The 22,704-nt window shown below is 35.2% G+C and overlaps 1 protein-coding gene across 3 annotated transcripts in view; it reads right to left on the reverse strand.

The window, feature by feature from the left end:
• The window catches only part of LUBEL (Linear Ubiquitin E3 ligase), a 284,647-nt gene that overhangs the window by 63,086 nt on the left and 198,857 nt on the right, over positions 1 to 22,704 (reverse strand). For all 3 annotated transcript variants that reach the window (XM_069842059.1, XM_069842058.1, XM_069842060.1), the window contains exons 4-5: positions 13,955 to 14,106; positions 4,379 to 4,522 (exon numbers count right to left, since the gene is read on the reverse strand). In XM_069842059.1, coding sequence (XP_069698160.1) covers positions 4,379 to 4,522; positions 13,955 to 14,106 — 296 coding nt within the window. The remainder of the gene's footprint in view (positions 1 to 4,378; positions 4,523 to 13,954; positions 14,107 to 22,704) is intronic.

Raw genomic sequence — 22,704 nt, forward strand, 5'->3', positions numbered from 1 at the left:
CCTGAAAATAAAGGGGTTGACTCCTGATTTTTTAATCAGTTTCGTCTGCCCCTAGTAAAAATGATCTTTTATTGCATATAAGCTGCCTTTAATCATATATTTCATTATTGTTGTTTTTATTTCTGTTGTTTACCAACTTACACAGGTACTCAAACAGATGTAGGCACAAATTACCAGTGCATACAGGAACATTGCTTGGTTTAATGAAGCGTTAACTGTTTACTTGCAACTTGCATTCCGTAACATCTATCAGCTCACTCATAGAGTTGGGGTGAATAACGGCAAGTTAAGGGCCCTACCATTGGATGGAATAAAAGAAAACCGTTCTGTAGACGTGGTGCAATTTCTGGAATTAGAAATTTTGTATTTTTGAAATACTTCAAGTTTTAATCTTTCTAGAAATCGCTGTTATAATAACCTAGAGTTGTGTATTTTACATCTCTCAAGATATCACTTTATATATAAGGAGTTTATTTTCAAAACGACTCTTGTCCATCCCCATAACTTTGTAGGAAATCACGAAAAACATTCTTAAGTCTAAAATTTTTTATCAGCTAGGAAGACACGTTATGAAACCAAAGAAGTTGGGTGCATTTAGAATCAAATGGGAGTATGAGACTCTTTGATTCCAAAGCTAGAACTAATATTTTTCGCAAATTCTGCTGTGGACAAGAGTCAATTTGATTCCATTAGTCACTTTTAACGTACTTTTTTGTGGTTTAGAGGGCATGTTGAAGCCAAATCATGACAGTTGTATGTAGAGTTATAATGGACACAGGAAGCCCATTTTCGTTTTCAGATGGACAAGAGACTTTTTGAAAATGAGCTCCTCATATCTGCAGATATTTAATACCGAAAACCTAGGTTCAAATCACGGCATAGTTAATTGAAATTTGAGATGGGCAAAGACATTTTCTTTTTGGTTTTGGAGCAGGTTTTCTTAGAGTATTCTAGTTCCTTAGGGAATTCTAGTTTGCTGGAAATATACAATTTCTCCATCGATGATGATGATGATGATAACAATATATGGTGTAAAGTAGGTACAATTCCTTTGACACATCACGGAAAATGTTGAAGACAGCTAAAAAACTTAAACATTTTGGAACAGTTTTCCTAGAAAAGGATACTTGATGTAAATTGATGTGTAAAGTTTAACTGCCACTGGATAAAATGTATTGTTGTTGTTTAGTCAACTGTCCGAAGATAGGTATAAACCTTACAAGTGATACCAAAAAGTCACCATTCATGAGGCAACTAGGCCAGAGATAATGGAGTAGGGTGGCCAGTTCCTTTCGCTCTTAAGGAATAGTTTTGTGTTTCTGCAGAAATGCTCAATTCCGTTTCTACATTTGGTATATGTCACTATCTTTTTCATGATTATTTCGATGCCTATGTAGTGTGACATAAATTTTGAGAAGCAGTGTTTATACTTTTTCCCTTTTCTCTAATTACAACCTTATATTACTAAATTTGTTGCAGGCAGTTCCATGTGGATAATATATCTTTGCATGCATTTCAGTAATAATTAACAGAACATATTATGCTTCATGACTAAATTGACCAGATGATCTCCTATCGACAGGATAGCCCTGCTTTGGGGATGTTTGTCCTTCCGTTTTCCGTGAGTTTGACAGAACACCTATTTGTAGAATGTGGACTCCAAATGTCCCGCTTCTCGGCAAAATTACGAAGGCTTAGTTAAGAAAGAAAATGTGGAAGAAACTGCAATAACCTTTTATGTAAACTATGTAAGATATTTATACATGCTATGGAACAAATACTTTGACTTAGATATTTTCTAGTAGACTTCACTGAAGCATGTTCCTCTGTGGTCTGAGATGGAAAAGAGCGCTGAATTCATAGCTAAGCAAGACTTTTTTAAATATTGATAGTGATACAGAATTTGTTTGACCACTTTTCCTGCGTGATGAAGAATGTAATTTCAGAACAAGTAGATTTGTGGAATAGGTCAGAACTCAGAAGAACGTTGGAGAGAAATATTTGTTCATTTCAGGGACCACAATGTCAGGCATCATCACCTTTCATCAGTCATTTTATTCATTTGCCTTCTGAGCAAAAATGCATCTGCCTTATATTCCAAAATATATCAAATTTGGGCATATTGAAAATGATGATTACAAGTAAAAACAACAAAAGTCATTATGACAACAAAGTACAATTTCCAACTACCTTGCAATGAATTTTGAATATTTTTAAGTGCTTCCCAAAATTATTGAAGAAAATTTTGTCATCTGATGAGTTTAAATATAAAAATGAAGTATAAAAAGTAACACCATTATGTCCTGTGACAAGTGGAGGCCTGTAATCAATCGTTAATAAAATGTTATTTGTATTGGTACAATAATTATTGCACTTTTAATGCCATAATTATGCCGACATATTTTATTTTATGTATGCAACTAAGAGTGTCCTTCTTTGACCAATAAAAAATCTGGTCAGTTTATTTATGACTGCCTTCTATTGGAAGCAAATTTTCCACAAGACCTCTAAGAAAAGAGAAGGTATGGTAAAAAACAAAAACAGACATTGATGCAGTGTTAATTTTCTATTGGAATTTAAGTATAGGATGCATAAGAAAAATAGGGAAGACATACTACAATATTCAGTCGCCTTGGTAACTCAGTTGGCAGAGCACTAGCTCGGGAGATTCGTAGACCTGGGTTCAAATCTCAGTGATGGTGATGTTATTTGTGGTGGACAAAGCCAAAGTTATGAGGGTTTTCCCCGTTTTCACCTCTTCATTCCAGTCTCCACAATTCCCCTTTCATTATCATCTACGTTTTCGGAAAATATGACACCATTTTTATTTGTGCAATACCGAATCAGGCATCCACCAGTGGGTGTTCTTCGCGATTTGTCCAAAAATTGGTAGATTTGATGACTGTGGACACTAGACATCTTATAGATCTACAGAGAGGACTCAGAGTCCTCCAGGCTTTCATCCCTGAAAGGGGACATAACGATTTAGGTGGATCTATGAGATACGAGAAACCACCACCAGAGGTATGACATTCGGACTGTTGGCTAGAGAGGAATGCGTGGTACAGCAGATGATGGAGTTGCTTTAGCCAGGGAGCACAATTGGCATGCAACTTTTTTCATAAAGGGTGAACAAAAATCCTACGTGAAAGCTGAAGTGTTTAGGAATGTTCCTTATTCTGTCCAATAATTACCTCCCTATCTCTATACCATAATATTTCTCATACTACCAGATAGTTTAAAATGAAATTTACTTCCTAAATAAGAAAATGTTAGGCTATCTTTATAAACTCATATAATTCGCTACAAGAAGTTCTTTTCGTTTAAATATAACAGCTTTTAAAATTTCTTAAAATAGTAATAAATTCGATTACCAATAAGATTTTAGGTATGCAACACAATTTCAAAAGTTGTTGTTGTTTGTTGTTGTTTTCTAATGCCAGGCGTTTGACAATAAAGTCATTTGACCTCTTGCACTCCAATATTTTTCAAAGATATTATCATGACCAGCCAATGAAGCACAGATTTTGAGGTGTTCCGAATCCATTTCTTGGTTTGAGTTGCACAATGGGCAGTTAGGGGACTAATATATTCCAATTCTATGCATATGTTTAGCCAAACAATCATGGCCTGTTGCCAATCTAAATGCAGCTACAGACGATTTTCGTGGTAAATCGGGAATTAACTGTTGATTTTGATGCAGAGAGTTCCATTTTTTCCCTTAGGATTGTGTTATCAAATTTTGTTTGTTGAAGTCTAAGTATGTAGATTTAATAAATCTCTTCACAGAGTAATACGTAGATTTAGTAACAGGTCTGTAAGTAGCAGTGCTGCCCTTCTTTGCTAAAGCATCCGCATTCTCGTTTCGCAGGATTCCACAATGGGATGGTATGCATTGGAATACAATTCTTTTATTGAGTGATATTAATTGACAGAGCATTTCAGTTATTTCTGCTGTTTGAGATGAAGGTGTGTGTTTAGAGACGATTGATAGAATAGCTTTTATTTTGTTCCCGGTAGCTTATTATCTGAATCCTAGCATTCCATATATTATCTGCTTGTATATAATAAACAAATAAAGAATTGGTTGTATATTTGAGAACTTCTATGTGAAAACTGCAGGAAAATATTACTATTAATGCTTATTTAAATGTATCTTCAGCTGCAGTTTTCTGCATATTTTCATATACATGCACACATAAATTATATCTTTCTCATGAAAGCTATTTTCACTCATAAGGAAGCGCTTGATTATTAATTTGATACATTGAATCACTAAAAAGAATCTGTAGCAGTATTTTTGATGAAGGGGAACCAGAGGCTGCAAGCAGAGGTTGTAGGGAGACTAACACACTGCACAGTTGCGATTCTTGTTTACCTGATCCGGGCTGGGTGTTCCTACTCGACTGTTACTGCTTCCTGGTCGCTTGTTCTTCCTAGGAGGCGGGACTGGGGCAAGCACGTGTTCATTTTTGGGTGGCAGTGGGGGACGGAACGTTTGGAATCTGGAAGTGTCCAGAGCCTGAAAATAAAATATATATATGTAGCATCAATGTACTTCTTTACAAGTTGCTTTCATTGTGAAAATATTAAAATTGAAGGGATGAGAATGAGATAGTCCAAAGTCATACTTTTAATGAAAATAGTTTTTGTGCTACTTTATTTCTTAAACATATGGGGGAAACTACTAGTAAAACATTAAAGAATTTTATGATGAAAGAGTAATGGAATGGAGAAAAATTCTCTCCAGCGTCATAGATCTATGACGTAGTGCAGAGGGCGGCCACTAGAGGGAACCCAAGAGTTGGAACTTAAAACTGAGACGATTCTTCCGACGCCGGGGTGGAATCCGGTGTGGCTTAGTGGATAAAGCATCAGCACGTAGAGCTGAAAACCCTGGTTCAAATCCCGGCGCCGGAGAGAATTTTTCTCCATTCCATTACTCTTTCATCGTATGTTGACGCAGAATATCTGCATGGAAATATCATATGTACTTCGGTACATTATAATAATATATATGATATGCATAAATCACTTCGTGATTTAAGACGGCGCTTATTCCGTCAGATCCCGGCGAACTAGTCACTCATCAAGAGTGCATCTCAACACATGTGTGGACTTCGGTCCTAGGTTCATAGATATCTATGACGTAGTGCAGAGGGCGGCCACTAGAGGGAACCCAAGAGTTGGAACTTAAAACTGAGACGATTCTTCCGACGCCGGGGCGGAATCCGGTGTGGCTTAGTGGATAAAGCGTCAGCATGTAGAGCTGAAAACCCTGGTTCAAATCCCGGCGCCGGAGAGAATTTTTCTCCGTTCCATTACTCTTTCATCGTATGATGACGCAGAATATCTGCATGGAAATATCATATGTACTTTGGTACATTATAATAATATATATTAAAGAATTTACTCAACAAATGACGTACCTAAGTGTACACTGAAGAAATTATGATATCACACCTAATCAGTGCTGTCATGGTAATTTTTCTCTTGGCCATACGCCCCACCCCTTGTTTTCTCCCTTGGAATATATTTTACTCCCCTCTCTCTATCTCTCCTATGTCATTTAATTATTTTTTAATATTAAAGAAGAAGTAAAGACATTGTATTGTTTTACATTTTAATTCTAAAACAAGTTTGATTTAAAAAATATACCATGTAGCCCCACAGTAAATGCACACTTGTCTCGATCAATCTTGGAGTGTGGATTTGCAGCGCTTTTTGTTTTTCAATCATTATTTTATGTAATTCTGGATTCTAGCGCTGCAGAGGTGGACAATTTTTGTTTATGAACAGCAAACAAACTACATTAGGAACAGCAAGAGATGATTTAAGATCTGTACAGATCTCTGCATACAAAACTTAGGTAGCCATATGCCATATGGCTCCGTACAGACAAAATTTTCTTTTCCCCATACGATTAATTAAAAAAAATTGTAGTTTCCCACATGATGTATGGCCCCGTATGGCCTCCATGACAGCACTGCACCTAATAGTATTGGACTCTAAACTTTTAATACGCTCTCCTTTGAAATTTTGTCTATATGGTTTAGGACTATGTCATTCTGACCTCCTCAATTACATCACATCACACTCTTGAAATTATAAATTAGTCAACTGAAATTGTACAAAATAACTCAGAATAACAATGTTTACAAAGAACTACACATAGATAACAAAGACACATAAACTAATATTATAAATTGAAGGGGTCAACTAAAAAACCAGCTAAGTGACACAATTACCAAATTTGGGTTTTCATCCAAAATGTATGCTGAAAGACGAGGCTAATGCCATACACAAATATGACAGGTAGGTGTCATCTTCAGGTTTTGTCTGTTTTGCTAGGCCGAATATGGATGCAGAACAAAGGAAGAGGAGAAAATGAGAAGGCTCATTCAGAAAAGCATTGCTTATTTCACAAGCCTAAAAAATAAGGGTCTCTTCTACCAAACCGGGCATAGTTGAAACCACTGAGTCATTAGATGAAATTCAGTGAAAATCAGTAAATATTTTGAAAAGGGTAAACGAATGGAAGATTTTGGCAAGTTGTTGTTGTGTGGCTGTTCTGAGAAAAAAGTGCAGAGAAGAGAAAAGATAGTTTGAAATGATATTCCATTCCTAGATGACAAGTACTGTCTTTCTGTCAGAAAATATGACTTAAGTGTAAACATTACCGTATGAAAGAAAATAAAGACAACTTGTAATATATGAAGATTTATTTTAATTGTTATCTGACTAAGTTTCTAGGTTACATTTATGCTGGTGTTAGAAGCTTATATCTCAGTTCTCTTTAATATTTGTTTATTATATGAAAACTGAGATGTTATGTTTAATTTTATTCTAAAATATGTAATATTTCAGTTAGGTTTTGTAAATTTAAAAGAAGTAATTTGGTTTTGTATTGATTTCATTATGACACTTAACTGGTTTCTCTATGAAGAAGTTAGACATAATTAAACATGTTCTTTTTTGTTTCATGATGGCAATGTCTACAATGCTTAAAACTGCCCTATTGATAAATAATATTTGATCATTCAATATTCATTCATTCATTCATTCATTATGACTGAACCTTTTATTCACTTCTTACAAACACATCTGCACTGTAAGACAGTTTCTTTTCTGGCAGACTTATAAATGGCTCTTAGCTGGTTTTTGAGTTGACCCTTTCAATTGAAAATAACAATGATTATAATGAACTACACATACAGTACACTGAAATTATACAAAATACTGATAATTACAATTACAGACACTATAATTATACTAATTAGAGATAGAGGTACATTTAATGTGTTTATCTCCTAGATAATGAAGACATTCATTAATTAGATAGTTGTTGAATTCTGTTTTAAATTTTTTACCAGTAAGTAGTTTAAGTGGTGTTGGCAACTTACTATGAAACAAAGTACCTATCATCACATGATTCACAATAGTGGAGTAATGGTTAGCATGTCTGACTGTGAAATGAGTAAGCCTAGGTTCAGATCTCAGTCGGGAAAAGTTATCTGGTTGAGATTTTTTCCAAGGTTTTTCCTCAAACAACTGAAGTAGAATAATAATTTTGCTAGGTAACTTCCAGCATTAAGTTCATGGTTCGTGTGCTGTATTCGTACAAGAGAGCAACTGTTCGATGACAAAATAATACAATTCAAAAGCATTCCCTGAACTAGTAATGCACGGAGTGGATTAGCCTAGGAACAAGAGGGGTAACCAGCACTCTGGGTAAGCAGCAAACTTCAGTACAGTCAAACATGACTTAGTTAATATAGAATTTCGTGAAAAATCTGCCAATATTATAGGAGCCTATACATTTCATTTGGATAGACATACTGATACAGATGAACAAATTGTTAATTTTGCATGTTTATGATTGCTGTTTATAGAGAATGCATTACAATATTTTACTCTCATAGCAGTGGCGGCCGGTGTCTGAAATCCTTGGTGAGGCCTATTGTAACTAATTTAAGTAGGCTACCTCCCATACAAAATGTTTATTATTGATGATAGGCCTACTTTATTATGATTGACATTATTTACTGCATTTTATTATTATTATTATTATTATTATTATTATTATTATTATTATTATTATTAATGAAAAATAATATCACTGAACCGTGCACGTCGGCTCGATCGCTCAGGCAGCTCTTCAGCAGCCATCATTATCAGCATATTCCCGAATGTTCTAGCCTAATAGCAGCAAGGAATTGTGGGTAGACGAGAGAGGGAGGAATAAGAAAGAGGTTTCTTGGTTAGATGAGTAGTATTGCAGCGAAACTCGGAAACTCACCTTTACCTAGACATGTAGACAATTTACGGTCAGAAATTACTTATTGTGATTCGGAAACTTGGCTTTGCCTAGACATGTAGACCAGTTATTCAGCATTACTTATCGACACTCGGAAACTCGCCTTTGCCTAGACATGTAGACAAGTTATTTAGAGATTACGTATAGCTACTCGAACATTCGTCTTTGCGTAAAGATGTAGACGAGAGGGTTTGAAATTCTGCCGCAGAGATTAGTATTGGATTAGCATTGAAGGTTCGAGAACGCGGAATTTATAGGCTACGTTGGCGAGTTATTCTTGAAGGATCCAGATTATAGTCACATGTATTGGGTACTGAGAGATTCGCCTGTTTGGTAAAGTTTTAGCTTGGTGTTTTCTAAATTCTTTGAGATATTTCTTTCTCTCATTAGTCTACGATATGTTTGTAATAATTTAATATTGTACAGATTGTATGTTAATAATTTATTAGTAGCCGAGTTAAGATCGAATACGGCTTTGAGTCTGAAGCCTGAAGCAATGTATTAGAGTATAATATTGTACCGATTATTGGCCAGTAATTCTCATTTTTTATTATGTCATTTAGTTTAACATTGTTACATATTTTCCATTATTAACTCTTTGTTCTTTCATGTCAGTTAATCTCATTGTATATACTAGTATTCTTTTATATTACATGTAAGTTATATTAGTTAATATCCAGCATTGCTTATTTGTATGCTTCCACTGCGCAACTTGATAAAATCCACATCACCTTTGTCCACACCTGTGGAATAGTGGTCAGCGCGTCTGGCAGCGAAACCAGATGGCCCGGGTTCGAATCCTGGTCGGGGCAAGTTACTTGGTTTAGGTTTTTTCAGGGGTTTTCCCTCAACCTAATACGAGCAAATGCTGGGTAACTTTCGGTGCTGGACTCTGGACTCATTTCACCAACATTATCACCTTCATTTCATTCAGACGCTAAATAACCTGAGATGTTGATACAGCGTCGTAAAATAACCCAACATCACCTTTACCACGTGACCTAGTAGCCATATACCCAATATGTAATAATAATTTAATTATTTATTTATTTATTTATTTATTTATTTAATCTGGCAGAGCTAAGGCCAGTAGGCCTTCTCTTCCACCCAGCCAGACTCTAATTCTAATTGAATACATTTGCTTACATAGTTATTACATTAATATCTAGATCATAAAACAACATGAAAATAAATAATGAAAATTGGATAACTAATGTTAGTGTGACAATAATAAACATTGGTAAGAAATAGTTATAATAATAATAATAATAATAATAATAATAATAATAATAATAATAATAATAATAATAATAATAATGAAATAATTTAGATATTTATCAGTGATATATAACCATTAAACATTGAGAAGCCTGGAACAGCTATTATTGTTAACAAGAATTGTTAGAAAAATATTTCGTTAGCCTATTCTTAAATTGGTTTGATGTCTGACAGTCCCTGACATTACTCGGTAGGGAATTCCAAAGTCGAGGAACAGCCACAGTGAAAGAAGATGAATATGAGGATGTTCGGTGGGAGGGAATGGATAATATTGAGGAGTGTTGTGATCGTGTGTCTAGGTTATGATGGGTGGATAAATTTTGAAAACGAGACGCAAGATAGACAGGAGTGGAGAAATGCAATATGTGAAAGAGAAGGGAAAGACAGTGGCTTTTCCTACGATCTTCTAGACGGAGCCAGGACAACATTTCGAGGGATGGTGTTACGTGATCAGCCCGGCGAATATTGCAGACGAAACGGACGCACATATGTGGTGAGGCGTTGCGTTTCATCATCCACCAAAAAAGTTACTAAGCTGTGAGTTAGTTTCAGTAACTGTTTAATTTTATAAAGTAACGCATATTATGCTTAACATGTGCCGAAATTCCCCTGGAAATATTTTTGAGATCACTGAAAATGTCAGTGGGCTATACTGTTCCCCCCCCCCTCTCTCTCTCTCTCTCTCTCTCTCTCTTTGAAAGCAACAAAAAGAATACTCTAACAATGAATTTATTACAATTATAATTATTTCTCACATCTTTTTCGATTTCTATTTTCCCGAAACACATAACCACACTCGAACTCAGACGGGAACAACTGGATAATACGCACGGCAGACCAATATCGATAGTCGACTCTACTCGCTGGCCACTAGTCACCGGGCCGTACCGAGCCGTATCAAACAAAATATAATCGAAATGGTGGTAGTCAAATTCGCGACTATATTCTTAAATAATTCACTCCATTAGTCAAGTTCAAGGTTTTATGTAGTACAACGGCGCTTTTTTGAATGCATTAAATGAAAATGAAGATGTAATAAGATAATAAAGTAGGTTATCACAAGGAAATTAACAGGAAAAAAGATGTGTTTCACGGAATACAATTAAAATGACGGAAAGTAAATTTCCGGTTAATGTTCGCCAAAGCGTAAAGTACGTAATTATGACGGCGTTGCTGTTTTATTTCTGGCCTATAGAAAAATACCTAGCCTTTTACGAAAAAAAATTTAAGGACCATGAAATTATTCACCGCTTTCATTATAGGCCTATTATTTTTTAACAATATTACGAATCAAAAACTGTCATATTATATAATTTTAACTACTACATGGACGAACCAAATCAAGCTAACCTAACCTAACCTAACCAAAGCTAACCTAACCTAACCTAACCAAAGCTAAGCTAACCTAACCAAAACTAATCTAACCTAACCAAAGCTAATTTAACCTAACCTAAGCTAACCTAAGCTAAGCTAAGCTAAGCTAACCTAACCTAACCAAAGCTAAGCTTACCTAACCAAAACTAATCTAACCTAACCAAAGCTAATTTAACCTAACCTAAGCTAACCTAACCTAATCTAAGCTAAGCTAAGCTAACATAACATAACATAACATAACATAACATAACATAACATAACATAACATAACATAACCTTCGTAAATGCAAGGCCTGTAACCGGAGCAAGAAGGGATCTCAATCATTTAATCTGCAAGTACACGCAAAAATAAATTCAAGTAAGGATCACGCTCCCACTGCATGAGAGGTCCGCGCATGCGCTACAGCAAAACTGTTTCTGTCCCGAGCCTCTCATCTAAGGCACTCGTCATAATTTACTCGCAATATTTACGCAAATACACATTGTCGCTAACAGTGGTGCTATCTCTCAATAATGTTCAGAACGAAGGAGGTAGACAGAGAGAGAAAAAATTTCTCCCGCCAACTACGCCACACACCAACGTCATGTTCTTATGTTGGTGACATTGTGTATTTACTTAAATTTGGTGCTAAACGTAACGGCACGGTTCAAAGTGACCGTGCTAATTCTCCAGTATAGCGCTCAGACGATTCACCACTGTTATTCTCACCCCATCCCACTCTTGAGACTGGCATTGACAAAAGACCGGGTTCTGAATAGGAGAACTGACGGCGAATGGGTGGGCGAATACCTGCTTCAGTTTCAGCTTTCCGAGTGCAAGCAACCTTATTCTAAAACCCGTGGAAACATACGAAATGCAGAAGCCAGACCCGGCCAAAACATTTTGGGCCTTGGGAACAAATTTAATGCAAGACAGGCCTATATACATCACAAAGTTTTCTAATACTCCTATAACGCTATAACCTTCATTGAAATAACTAATACATATTATATACGACTAAAAAACACAAAATTTTGAGTTTAAGTAAACCAAGTGACTGAGGCCCAGCTTCACTTGCCTCGGCCAATCAGCCGCCATTGTTTCATAGTTATTCATATCTTTACGCCATAAAGATAATCCTCTAAAATACATTTACAATTCTTAATTGGGGTTGAGATATCGCACTGTGAGGGGGATAGTAAAACGTTGTTTTTTTAATTAACTGTTTATTTTACGATGCTTTATCAACTAAGATGGTGCCACCGGCTTGGCTCAGTCGGTTAAGGCGCTTGCCTGTCGGTCTGAAGTTGCGCTGAGGCGCGGGTTCGATCCCCGCTTGGGCTGATTACCTGGTTGGGTTTTTTCCGAGGTTTTTCCCAACCGTAAGGTGAATGCCAGGTAATCTATGGCGAATTCTCGGCCTCATCTCGCCAAATACCATCTCGCTATCATCAATGTCATCGACGCTAAATAACCTCGTAGTTGATACAGCGTCGTTAAATAACCAACTAAAAAAAACTAAGATGGTTATCTAGCATCTGAATGAAATGAAGGTGATAATGCCAGCGAAATGAGTCCAGGGTCCAGTGCGAAAGTTTCCCAGCATTTTCTCTTAATAGGTTGAGGGGAAAACCACGGAAAAACCTCAACCAGGTAACCTGTCCCAACCAGGACTTAAAACCGGGCCTGCAGTTTCTCAGTCAGATATGGCAGACCACTACTCCACGCGGTGGACTAAGACATTATTGAAAGTAAACATTCTTATATAACTGCGTATATACAACACCAATATGTTCATCATCCCAGTGTAACATATGCAGTAGGTACCTTAGTATATTTATAGTAACTAGGACTTTCCTGTCAAGTGGGAAATGTTTGTCGGTTAGTACGTAAAACTAACATCACCCACACAGACTATGCATAAAGAAGACTTCACTTGCAGTGCTTTCATGAGGTAAACATTCATCTCTTATTTTGTTTTCATACAGATAGCTAACATTCTCCTTTCACGAGTTAGATTAAATCAAATGCTCTTTAATTGATTGGATTACACGATTAAACTGCATATGAGAGGAAACGGGACTGTTTATTTCATACTACTGTATTTCCTTATTTGTAATGAGTTTAACAGTTTGTTTAGTGCATAGGGTTCGAAAAATCAAACGCGTGTAAATGGATGTTACGAATTAAAATGATTGTCTCCATTTATTTATAATGTAAGACTGTGAAGAAATGTTAATTAATCGAAGGTTCAGAATAGAACGATATAGGTATGTCAGATGAGGACGCAGCCCTACCGTACCACAGTCTAGTAAATACAGTCACGAAGCTCAATACTTAGTAAATATGCATCCATAGGTAGTTGCTAACCACTAGGATCGCTGCTATCGCCTCATTACAGATAATTCGAAATAGTACCTGCACAGTCTATTGTTTCTAAAGGCTGTGTAATGTATCTTGTCTCACTGTGAAAAGAGAGAGAAAGGAGATTTGTCTTACTTCGTCTGTGTTGTTATGGCGATGGGAGTGGAGAGATGCCGTCCATCCATCCAGTGGCGGAAGGGACTAGTTGATACATTCTGTAGCGCAAAATAAAATAACAAAATATCTCTCTTCGTACTGTGTAGTTCCGTCACTGAGCTTATCTTTCAAGAAAGTGAGTTCCGGTAGACTGTACAATAACAAGGTTTCGAAAGAAATCCTGAAAATTTACAACCATCCTATAATCTCCACCCTGATTTGAAGGGACTTGGTTTTATTGCTACTGAGACAAGATAAACCTTACCAGGTATAGTACCCTCATAAACTCTAGCTTCGTGACTGTATATAATAGACTGTGGTACAATAATAATAATAATAATAATAATAATAATAATAATAATAATAATAATAATAATAATAATAATAATAATAATAATTTTTGGGGGTTGGAGCTCCAAATACGATTGCTTACAGAACCGTAATTTTAAATTAAGTCTTAGAATAAAATTATTTGTTATACATACTTTTCTGACATGGCTCTGACGCTTAGGGTGTCGGTGGTACATATCATCACAGGATAGGCAGAAGATCTGGTGGGCACACTTGTCACAGCGTACAGTGGGTGCAGAACAACCACACAAGTCACAATGGCGGCCATCTCCACGCTTTCCCTCTCCTTGAACACAGGAAAACAAAACAATAACGTTAGAGACTCCAAAATAGTTAGTTAAATTGAATTTGATTAAGTTGCAGAAATATCGATTGATGTAAAGTAGGGGATGAAGTAAAAGATACGTAACGGCGTACGTTATTGTAAGTAGTATTAAAATGATGATTTGAATTTTTAATACTTATAAATATATGAACATTTTCCAGAAATATTTTTATATACCCTACGTCTTTTTTCAGTAATCGTGCGCTTGATTGGCTCTCTTGGTTTCGATAGATGTACTACTCAACTGAATTAACAACGAATGTAATGTTATCAAGTTATCATAATAATCTTTTTGGAGAATTGATCCCTTTAACACACTCTGTCCTGAAGATTTTGAACTAACCTAGCTATTCGCAAGTAGCTAGACTCCTGGCGATTTAGTTGATCAGCCATTCCGGATAAACTGGGAATTCCAATGAAAAAGTATTTTTCAGAAATATTTGTTTATTATAGTGTAAAACATAGATAAGGTTCTAAATTTAAATATTCTAATGTTTTATTTTCAAAAGGAAAATATTTTACAAGTTTTATGGGCATTGAATCTAAGTGACCTTGGCTGTGTAATAGCCTAGATCATATATGTAACAGATATGTCGGGCTTATAGGCTTTGAGGTTAACAACTTTTGTCAGGTTTACTACGCTGCCATCTAGTTGGTACATAAAGAATCACATCATAATTCCCATTTGAATTGCATTAGCGACTGTGCTGCCATCTCGTGTTCGTTTACGGCGGACGGGTGGCGATCCTGGCGGTCGTTCTCTTCAAAGTGCTGCCGATTTTAACGTAGTGAGGAGTTATCTGTTACATATATGATCTAGGGTAATAGGTACTGTTTTACTTCCCTAAGTTTGCAGCACTCACTTATAGATAGATCAGCTCTTAATGTATGTTTTTCAAGGAGCTATTGTTGAAGAAATATATTGAGAGTCTGCACTGTTAATTCCAGAGCTCCAGGATCAAGAACTTTTTACTCTGTGCTATATTCTTTCTGCCATTTAGTTTCAGTAGTTTGGGTTAATAACAATTAATCTTACAGTTCAAGTGAATATTTTAATTTAGAAGTGTTACAGTTTTGAAAATGGAAAAAATGAAGGATATTAACTTATCTGTAATATCCGTGACAAAATGCGTGTAACATCCGTGATATGGAAGAAATAGCTATGAAATATTTACCGATTATGTTTTTGTGAACTAATTGGGTGCCATGAGATTTGCATAGCTTTCACATGGACACTATGGGAATAAATCTCTCCTTGCTTGAGGCAGAGACCTGAGTTTTACACTTTTTGTTATAGGCATCCAACAAGGAAAACTCAGTGCGCAGAAACCAGCGGGCGCGACTGTCTTGCGCAGATGACGTATGCTACCGTTCCCAGCATGCTCTCACGCCTACTGCAGGGGAGTAAGAGGGGTATAGCATGCGCTCCACGAGGAGTTCGAGCTGAGTTTTGCTTGTAGAATACCTATAATAAGGTGTGAAGTGAGTTCACAAATCTTGTAACATCCGTGACGGAACCTTTTCTTTGTTTTCTGCAATAATAATAAATTGTATTGAACAACTTTTTTTTTTCTGTAAAATGATACTGCAATCACATACATTAAACATTTTCATTACTGATATAATGAGTTTGACAAGAAGAAAGTTGAATAATATAAATGAAGTCATGCTTATCAATAAACGAATTGTGTTATTTAAAGATTGTTTCTTTATTTAAATGTTCAAATACTTCCTGCTTTTCGTGCTATCTGAAATAAAAACAAAATGGTAACCTTCTTAGTAGGTTGTTTTGAGTATAGGCATTAAAAGGTGATACAAATTGTAGTGCAACATGACCGACCGAGTAAAAGCACTGGACTCCATGCGCTCAAGCGAATCATTACCGGCTGCCTTCTTCACAACCAAAGGCTAATTGGTGAGCTTCGATCGGTCGTTTTCACGAGAATGCAGAGGTATAGTGACAACAGTTATAGGTATCCTACAAGCAAAACTCAGCTCGGACTCCTCGCGGCGCACATGCTATACCCCTCTTACTTCCCTGCAGTAGGCGTGAGAGCATGCTGGGAACGGGAGCATACGTCATCTGCGCGAGACAGTCACGCTCAATGGTTTCTGCGCACTGAGTTTTCCTTGTTGGATGCCTATAACCCTAGATCATATATAAAACAGATCGCTCAAGCTTATGTTAAATTTGGACGCAACTGGAAAATAACGGACGCTATGCGTCGCTAGTGTCGAGAAATGAGCTTGCGATAACAAACACTAGATGGCAGAGTACCTGAAAAGTACATAGAGTAATACGACTGTGGGAAGACTTTTTTACGTGATGCCACCTCCAAATTTCTTTCTCATTGTAAAGTGAGGTTGTTACAATAAGAGTTTGATGTGTCGCTAAATTGTAGCATACAGAAACTTGTTTTACCCAAATTCATCAACACACATAGATGACATTTTGGTACATGGCTGATATAATGTTGTTTGCGTTCAATATATAATCTGTCATCATTTGATGTACGATATCTAATTGTTTTTAATTTTCAGTATACAATACCTCCCTAGCAACAACTATCACAAAATACTAAAAAGAGCAGATTTGTCTGCGTTTGTTGAATGCACATCATGATGCTCACGAAAAGGCACTAATTTATTTTGTGTGACCAAGATTACAATTTTTGAATATGAAGGAAAAGCAGGTATCCCTCTTCTGAAATTTATCCGAAAGGGGAAGAATTACAACTCCCTCCCCCTACACGTTTTCATTTTACAGGTGTATTATATGATGCGATATTGAAGCAGATAAATAATAACTGTACATTTCTCGTCCACATTAAATTCAACGTGTTCATAACGTAGACCTGATATATTGCTTCATGTAGGCTACACAGCTGGCAGTGTTCTTTTTACAAATAAGCGGTCGTACTAATCATTTTCTTTTCATCTGAACTATTGCTAGAATATGCGTTTGTGTTTTTATTTGCTCTGTATGTTGTTAAATAACTACTGAACATCGTCTTTGTTTAACAAATTGTTCTAGTATTCGTTTCATATCAGTCTTACGGTATTGAATTATGTCCATAACGTGGGCGAGATATTATCGGGCTGGAAAATTCGCTCTGAATGCATTTTTTTACACAATTTTCTAATTTTCAACAGATTTAAGATACCCTGTGCGGTTTCTCTGCCAATGCAGAGTTAATTGCAATATACGGTAATTCTGTTATTTTCCTGACACTTTTATATCCGTTCTCATAAACGTACTGATTTAGATTCTTTACCCTACTGTAGGTATTTTGCTCTCTACAAATCATTGTTAGTCAAATGAAATAGCCTATAATAGTTGTTTGTAACGAATTAGTAGACAACCTCAATCCCTCCTGACCGCCTCCCTTACGAATTTCTTTCCCACTTTAATCAAATTTACTTTATACTGGTCCTTAAATTACTGAAACTAGTGCTGAGGTAGTTACGGTGATTTCTGAAGTGAAAATAGTTCAATTTATAAGGGTGAAATCAAAAATAATTTTTGTAGCCTTTCCTTGTCCTTAATTGGAAATTTGAGTAACTTCATATGACGACAATATTTCTTCCTTCTTCTGCAGTTAACATAATCGCAGATGGACATTTCTAAATGAAGTTTGTTACACAGAAACCTTCGAGACAATATTGACACTTGAAATTCTTTATATAGTTCATCTATAAGAGTTAAACTAGCGCTGAGGTAGTTTCCTTCATACTCCGCTTATTCACCTTGCATACATGAGTCTGTAAACAGGTTAGGTTTGGTCAGTGCTGTCATGGTAATTTTTTTCTTGGCCATACACCCCACCCCTTGTTTTCTCCCTTGAAATATATTTTACTCTCCTCTCTCTATCTCTCCAATTGCCATTTAATTATTTTTTTTTTAATATTAAAGAAGAAGTAAATAAATTGTTTTGCTTTACAATTTAATTGTACAAGTTTGATTTAAAGAATACACCATGTAGCACCACCATAGATGCACACTTGTCTCGATGAATCTTGGAGTGTATATTTGCAGCACTTCTTGTTTTTCAACCATTATTTTATATAATTCTGGATTCCAGTGCTGAAGAGGTGGATAATTTTTGTTTATGAACATCAAACAAAATAGGTACAGTAGGAACAGGAAGAGATGATCTAAGATCTGTATAGATCTCCACGTACAAAACTTAGGCACCATATGCCGTATGGCTCCTTACAGACAAAATTTTCATTTCCCCATACGATTAATTAAAAAAAATTGTAGGTTCCATACGATATATGGCCTCATGTGGCCTCCATGACAGCACTGGGGTCAGTTAGTTTAGGCACTTTTACACCTTGCATATACAATCAACTGCATCTCCACAAAAAAATTCCTTATAAATTGAACGGTTTTCACTTCAGAAATCACAGGAACCGCTTCACCCAGGTAAGTAGTTAGCAGTTAATCATTTCAAAGCTCTTGTTATATTATGAAATAGCATCACACAATGCTGCCAAAATAAATGTTCCCAGTGTTAAAATTACAGAGTGTAAATTTCGCTTAGGACAGTTTTTGCTCTGGAAAATTAAAGGAAACAAACAGTATATCAAACCAGCAGCTGAGACACAAAGCACCTGAAATTCGAAAGTGGTTAAAAATTTTTATATTTCGTTCTTTCTTATTTACCAGCAACAGAAGTACCGGTATCAGATTTTTTGCAGAGCTAATATCAGAGGCCCCTCCTATTAGAGAATGTTTTGAATATTATTATATTCTGGAAAACTACATTGGCACATCAACCTCCCCTCCCCCCGCCTGAATTCTGGGCTGAAGCACGAAAATTTCGAAATGTACAAACTACAGATGCGGCAGAATATTACCACAATGGTCTTCAGCAAGAATTTTGTAAGACATATCCAAATATCTTCATGGTCATTACTTACTTACAAATGGGTTTTAAGGAACCCGAAGGTTCATTGCCGCCCTCACATAAGCCCGCCATCGGTCCCTATCCTGTGCAAGATTAATCCAGTCTCTATCATCTTACCCCACCTCCCTCAAATCCATTTTATCTTCATGGTCATTATATGTATTAAAATAAAACATATATTACATGTGAAGTACCTACTAAAAATGAGAGAAATAGAAATGGGAAGGACAATAAAAAAAGTGGAATGGACAAACACTAAGAAACTATTCATCTTGAATCAGTATGAACAATAGGATACTTTTTTTTGGTGCTAGTGGTATAGAATATGAAATTAAGTTGCATCAATAAGTTTTTCGAGTTTAGCATTACTTTAAGTATTTATTGTCCCCCTGTTGGAAAGATGGAATTACTTTGTTTGAAACTTGATGAAATTTTATTGTACCTTAACTCAATTTATTAAGGTAAAATAAAATTCAAAATAATAACTGCAGGCCATTTTAAAATAAATCTGTTGGATGTAAATTATTTCTTAATTTATTAGGACCATAAAGGTATTGTTACAAGCGATAGATTGAATCATTTTTATCTTAATAATTTAATGTAGGATGATTATTTCGGGAATTGTTATGCTCTAAATTGTGAGGATATTTTAATACTTTTTTAAAATATAAATTTGGAATATGTTTCCAGTTAGTAAAGAGTAATTCAGAGAGACAGAGGTCTCAAGCATATTTAATGACACATGCCAGAATTATTAAATATGAAAAAAAGAGTTCTTGCACTAACATACTGTTTATAAAGTAACCAAATCTTGAGAAATACAGTATATGTACTGGTATCCTATATAAAGGCATAGGAGTGAATATAAATCTGTTTTAAGGAATTCCTATTTAATATTCCTGCTATAGGAACATGACAAAATAAATACAACGCAGCATGGAAGCTAATTCAACTTTATCGAGTATTCTTGATGAGATGTGTTATGAAGGTAGACCGAATCATTCAATATAAATGTATAAATAGGACGAATAATAATAGATTAATTTCAATGTATGTAGTATCAAAACTGAAAGCGGTAACTAGTCTATGAATGATGTCTTAACAAGTATAAATAAAATGGACTCTTGACAATGGACACACATTTGGCTTCAATAATAACTAGGACTTCAAGGAATTTATGGTAGCTCACCTGTCAGGCAAAACTCTGAATAGTCTGCATTGTCGAACTATAGAAGCGCGATTAAAAAGTATTTTTTTCCCCACCCATTACATATGATTGCTTTTTTCAAGTCCCGGTAATAACATTATTAAATTAATTATCCCACATATTTGGGTGGTGCCTTTCTCTTTGTTTCTGACATAATTTATGAGAGTTTCTCTTTTACACTTCAATAGAGAAATACAACTTTCAGTGGACAATGAACGTGTAACTCTAATGGAACTCTAAGAACCACAGCATTAATGTTTTCTTCTTTTCTTTCATGCCCTTTAGTTTTTGTTGCAGATAACATCATGCTATTGGATAATTATACATGCACCTTTCTAATAAAATTGGCATATATTTCACTGGTCTCAGAAGTAAAATTAAATGTATAATAGCTTCTCGGTGCAAAATATTTACTGAAAATTATTGTAGGATTTGAATAGAAATGCCACTTCTCAGGCAAGGTTATTCGTGGATGACTGTATAATATATAGAAAAAATTAGTGATAAATCTTGTATCACCGCCTTGCAAAACTAGCTTGACGTTATTGAAAACTGGTCTACAACAAATAAAATTAAAATCAATGTGAGCAAAAGTAAATCAATATGTATCCTTCTGTAAAACACAAAATTAAATTCGTCTCATATACCAATTAAATGGATCACCAGTGCCACAAGTAAACACTTAGGTACTGTATATATTTTAGTAACAAACTGGTTGAAATAAGTCACTAATATTACAAGGATAGCCTGAAAACACTACATTTCTTTATGCGTATTCTTAAGAAAGCTAACTGAAAGTCAAAAGAATTAATGTACATAACACATGTTCGGTCCACTGCTGTGGAGTAATGGTAGGCACATCTGACCGTGAAATGAGTTGGCCCGGGTTCAAATCCTGATTGGGGCAAGTTACCTGGTTGAGGTTTTTTCCGAGGTTTTCCCCAATTGTAAGGCGAATGTCATGTAATCTATGGCGAATCCTCAACCTCATCTCGCCAAATATCATTTCACTATCACCAATCCCATCGAGTCTAAATAACCTAGTAGTTGATACAACATCGTTAAATAATCAATTTAAAAAAAAGACGTCAGATAAGCAGAGGAAGTTACAAAAGCTTGTGGTGGTGAATTTAAAGTTTCCGTGATGTTCAAGAAAGGAAAGTACTACAAATGGGAGGAAAAATAGATAGCCTATATTGGTATATTCAGCACATGATATTACACAGGAGATATCACCACATATGGTTGTAAATAACCAAGAACATTTTAAATCTGAATGTGTATTTTAGTGTAATCAAGTGTTGCTTTGTATAATAAGAACTGTAGGCACTGTGTATAAATCTCGATATGCATCTGAAAAAAATAGTAATCAACTTGGCAGAATGTTCGTGTGTCACAATATAATTCGTAATATTTTATTTGTTAATGGCACTGTTATTTTGATTAAAGTATGTCAGCAGTTACATGTACTACACAAGTGTCTTAATTCTTTGGAAAACAACTATTTATGTCATTTGGTACAATAATATGAACATTTTCCATTTTGGTAATAAATTAAGTGGCAAGAAAATGTTCGTCACACCATATAATATTTCATATTTTTTACACGATTAATTATTCCTTTTCATTAAGATTTTCTGTTTATATTTTGGAATGCTTACGTTAAAAGACAGTGATGTCTCTTTCATAAACTCTTAAGTATTTAATTAAATATCCTGTGAAGATCATAGTTACTTCGAAAATGTTATGTGTGTCACTATGGAATGACCCATCAGTATTGTTAGTATTGTTACAAATTACAAAACCTGAAACTGTTAAAATGGGATCAGAAGTAGTGACAAAAAAATGTAATGTTGTAGGCCTACATCAACATGACTATTTTAATCCAGTGTCTAATAGTTTTTAAGATTTGAAGGCCTTTTGAGGTAAACAGTATTGAAAATGTGAGGGAAGGGGTATTTCTTGGTAATGGATTAGGCCTATATATTTTATATTATTAACTATATATTGTTAAAGTACCTAGTAAATATCGTAATATGTATATTATATAATACTGTAAACGAGACATCACAGGCTGCAAACTAGATTATTCTTGTTTTTGTATAATTATACGAACATGTATGAAATAAACAAGACTACTATTGCTTAGGTTAGGATAGTATTACTTATATATTGTAATCAGGCTATATGCACAAATTTTCCAATATACCACTATCAATACTAAATAGGTAATGTTAACATTAATTTTCATACGTTTTTGTGGTGCAAGTTAAAATAATTCAAAGTAAAGTATAACGAAACTCCGACAACATTATAATTATGAACGTCAAATTCTCTTATTTTATTTATTTTTCAGTGTTTGGTCCCTTATTTCCCATTATTCTTTGGATTTATCTTAGTAAAATATCAAATAACGGATAAATTATGTTATACACTCAG

Source organism: Periplaneta americana, chromosome 12 (genome assembly GCF_040183065.1).
Source record: "Periplaneta americana isolate PAMFEO1 chromosome 12, P.americana_PAMFEO1_priV1, whole genome shotgun sequence".
Lineage (NCBI taxonomy): Eukaryota > Metazoa > Arthropoda > Insecta > Blattodea > Blattidae > Periplaneta > Periplaneta americana.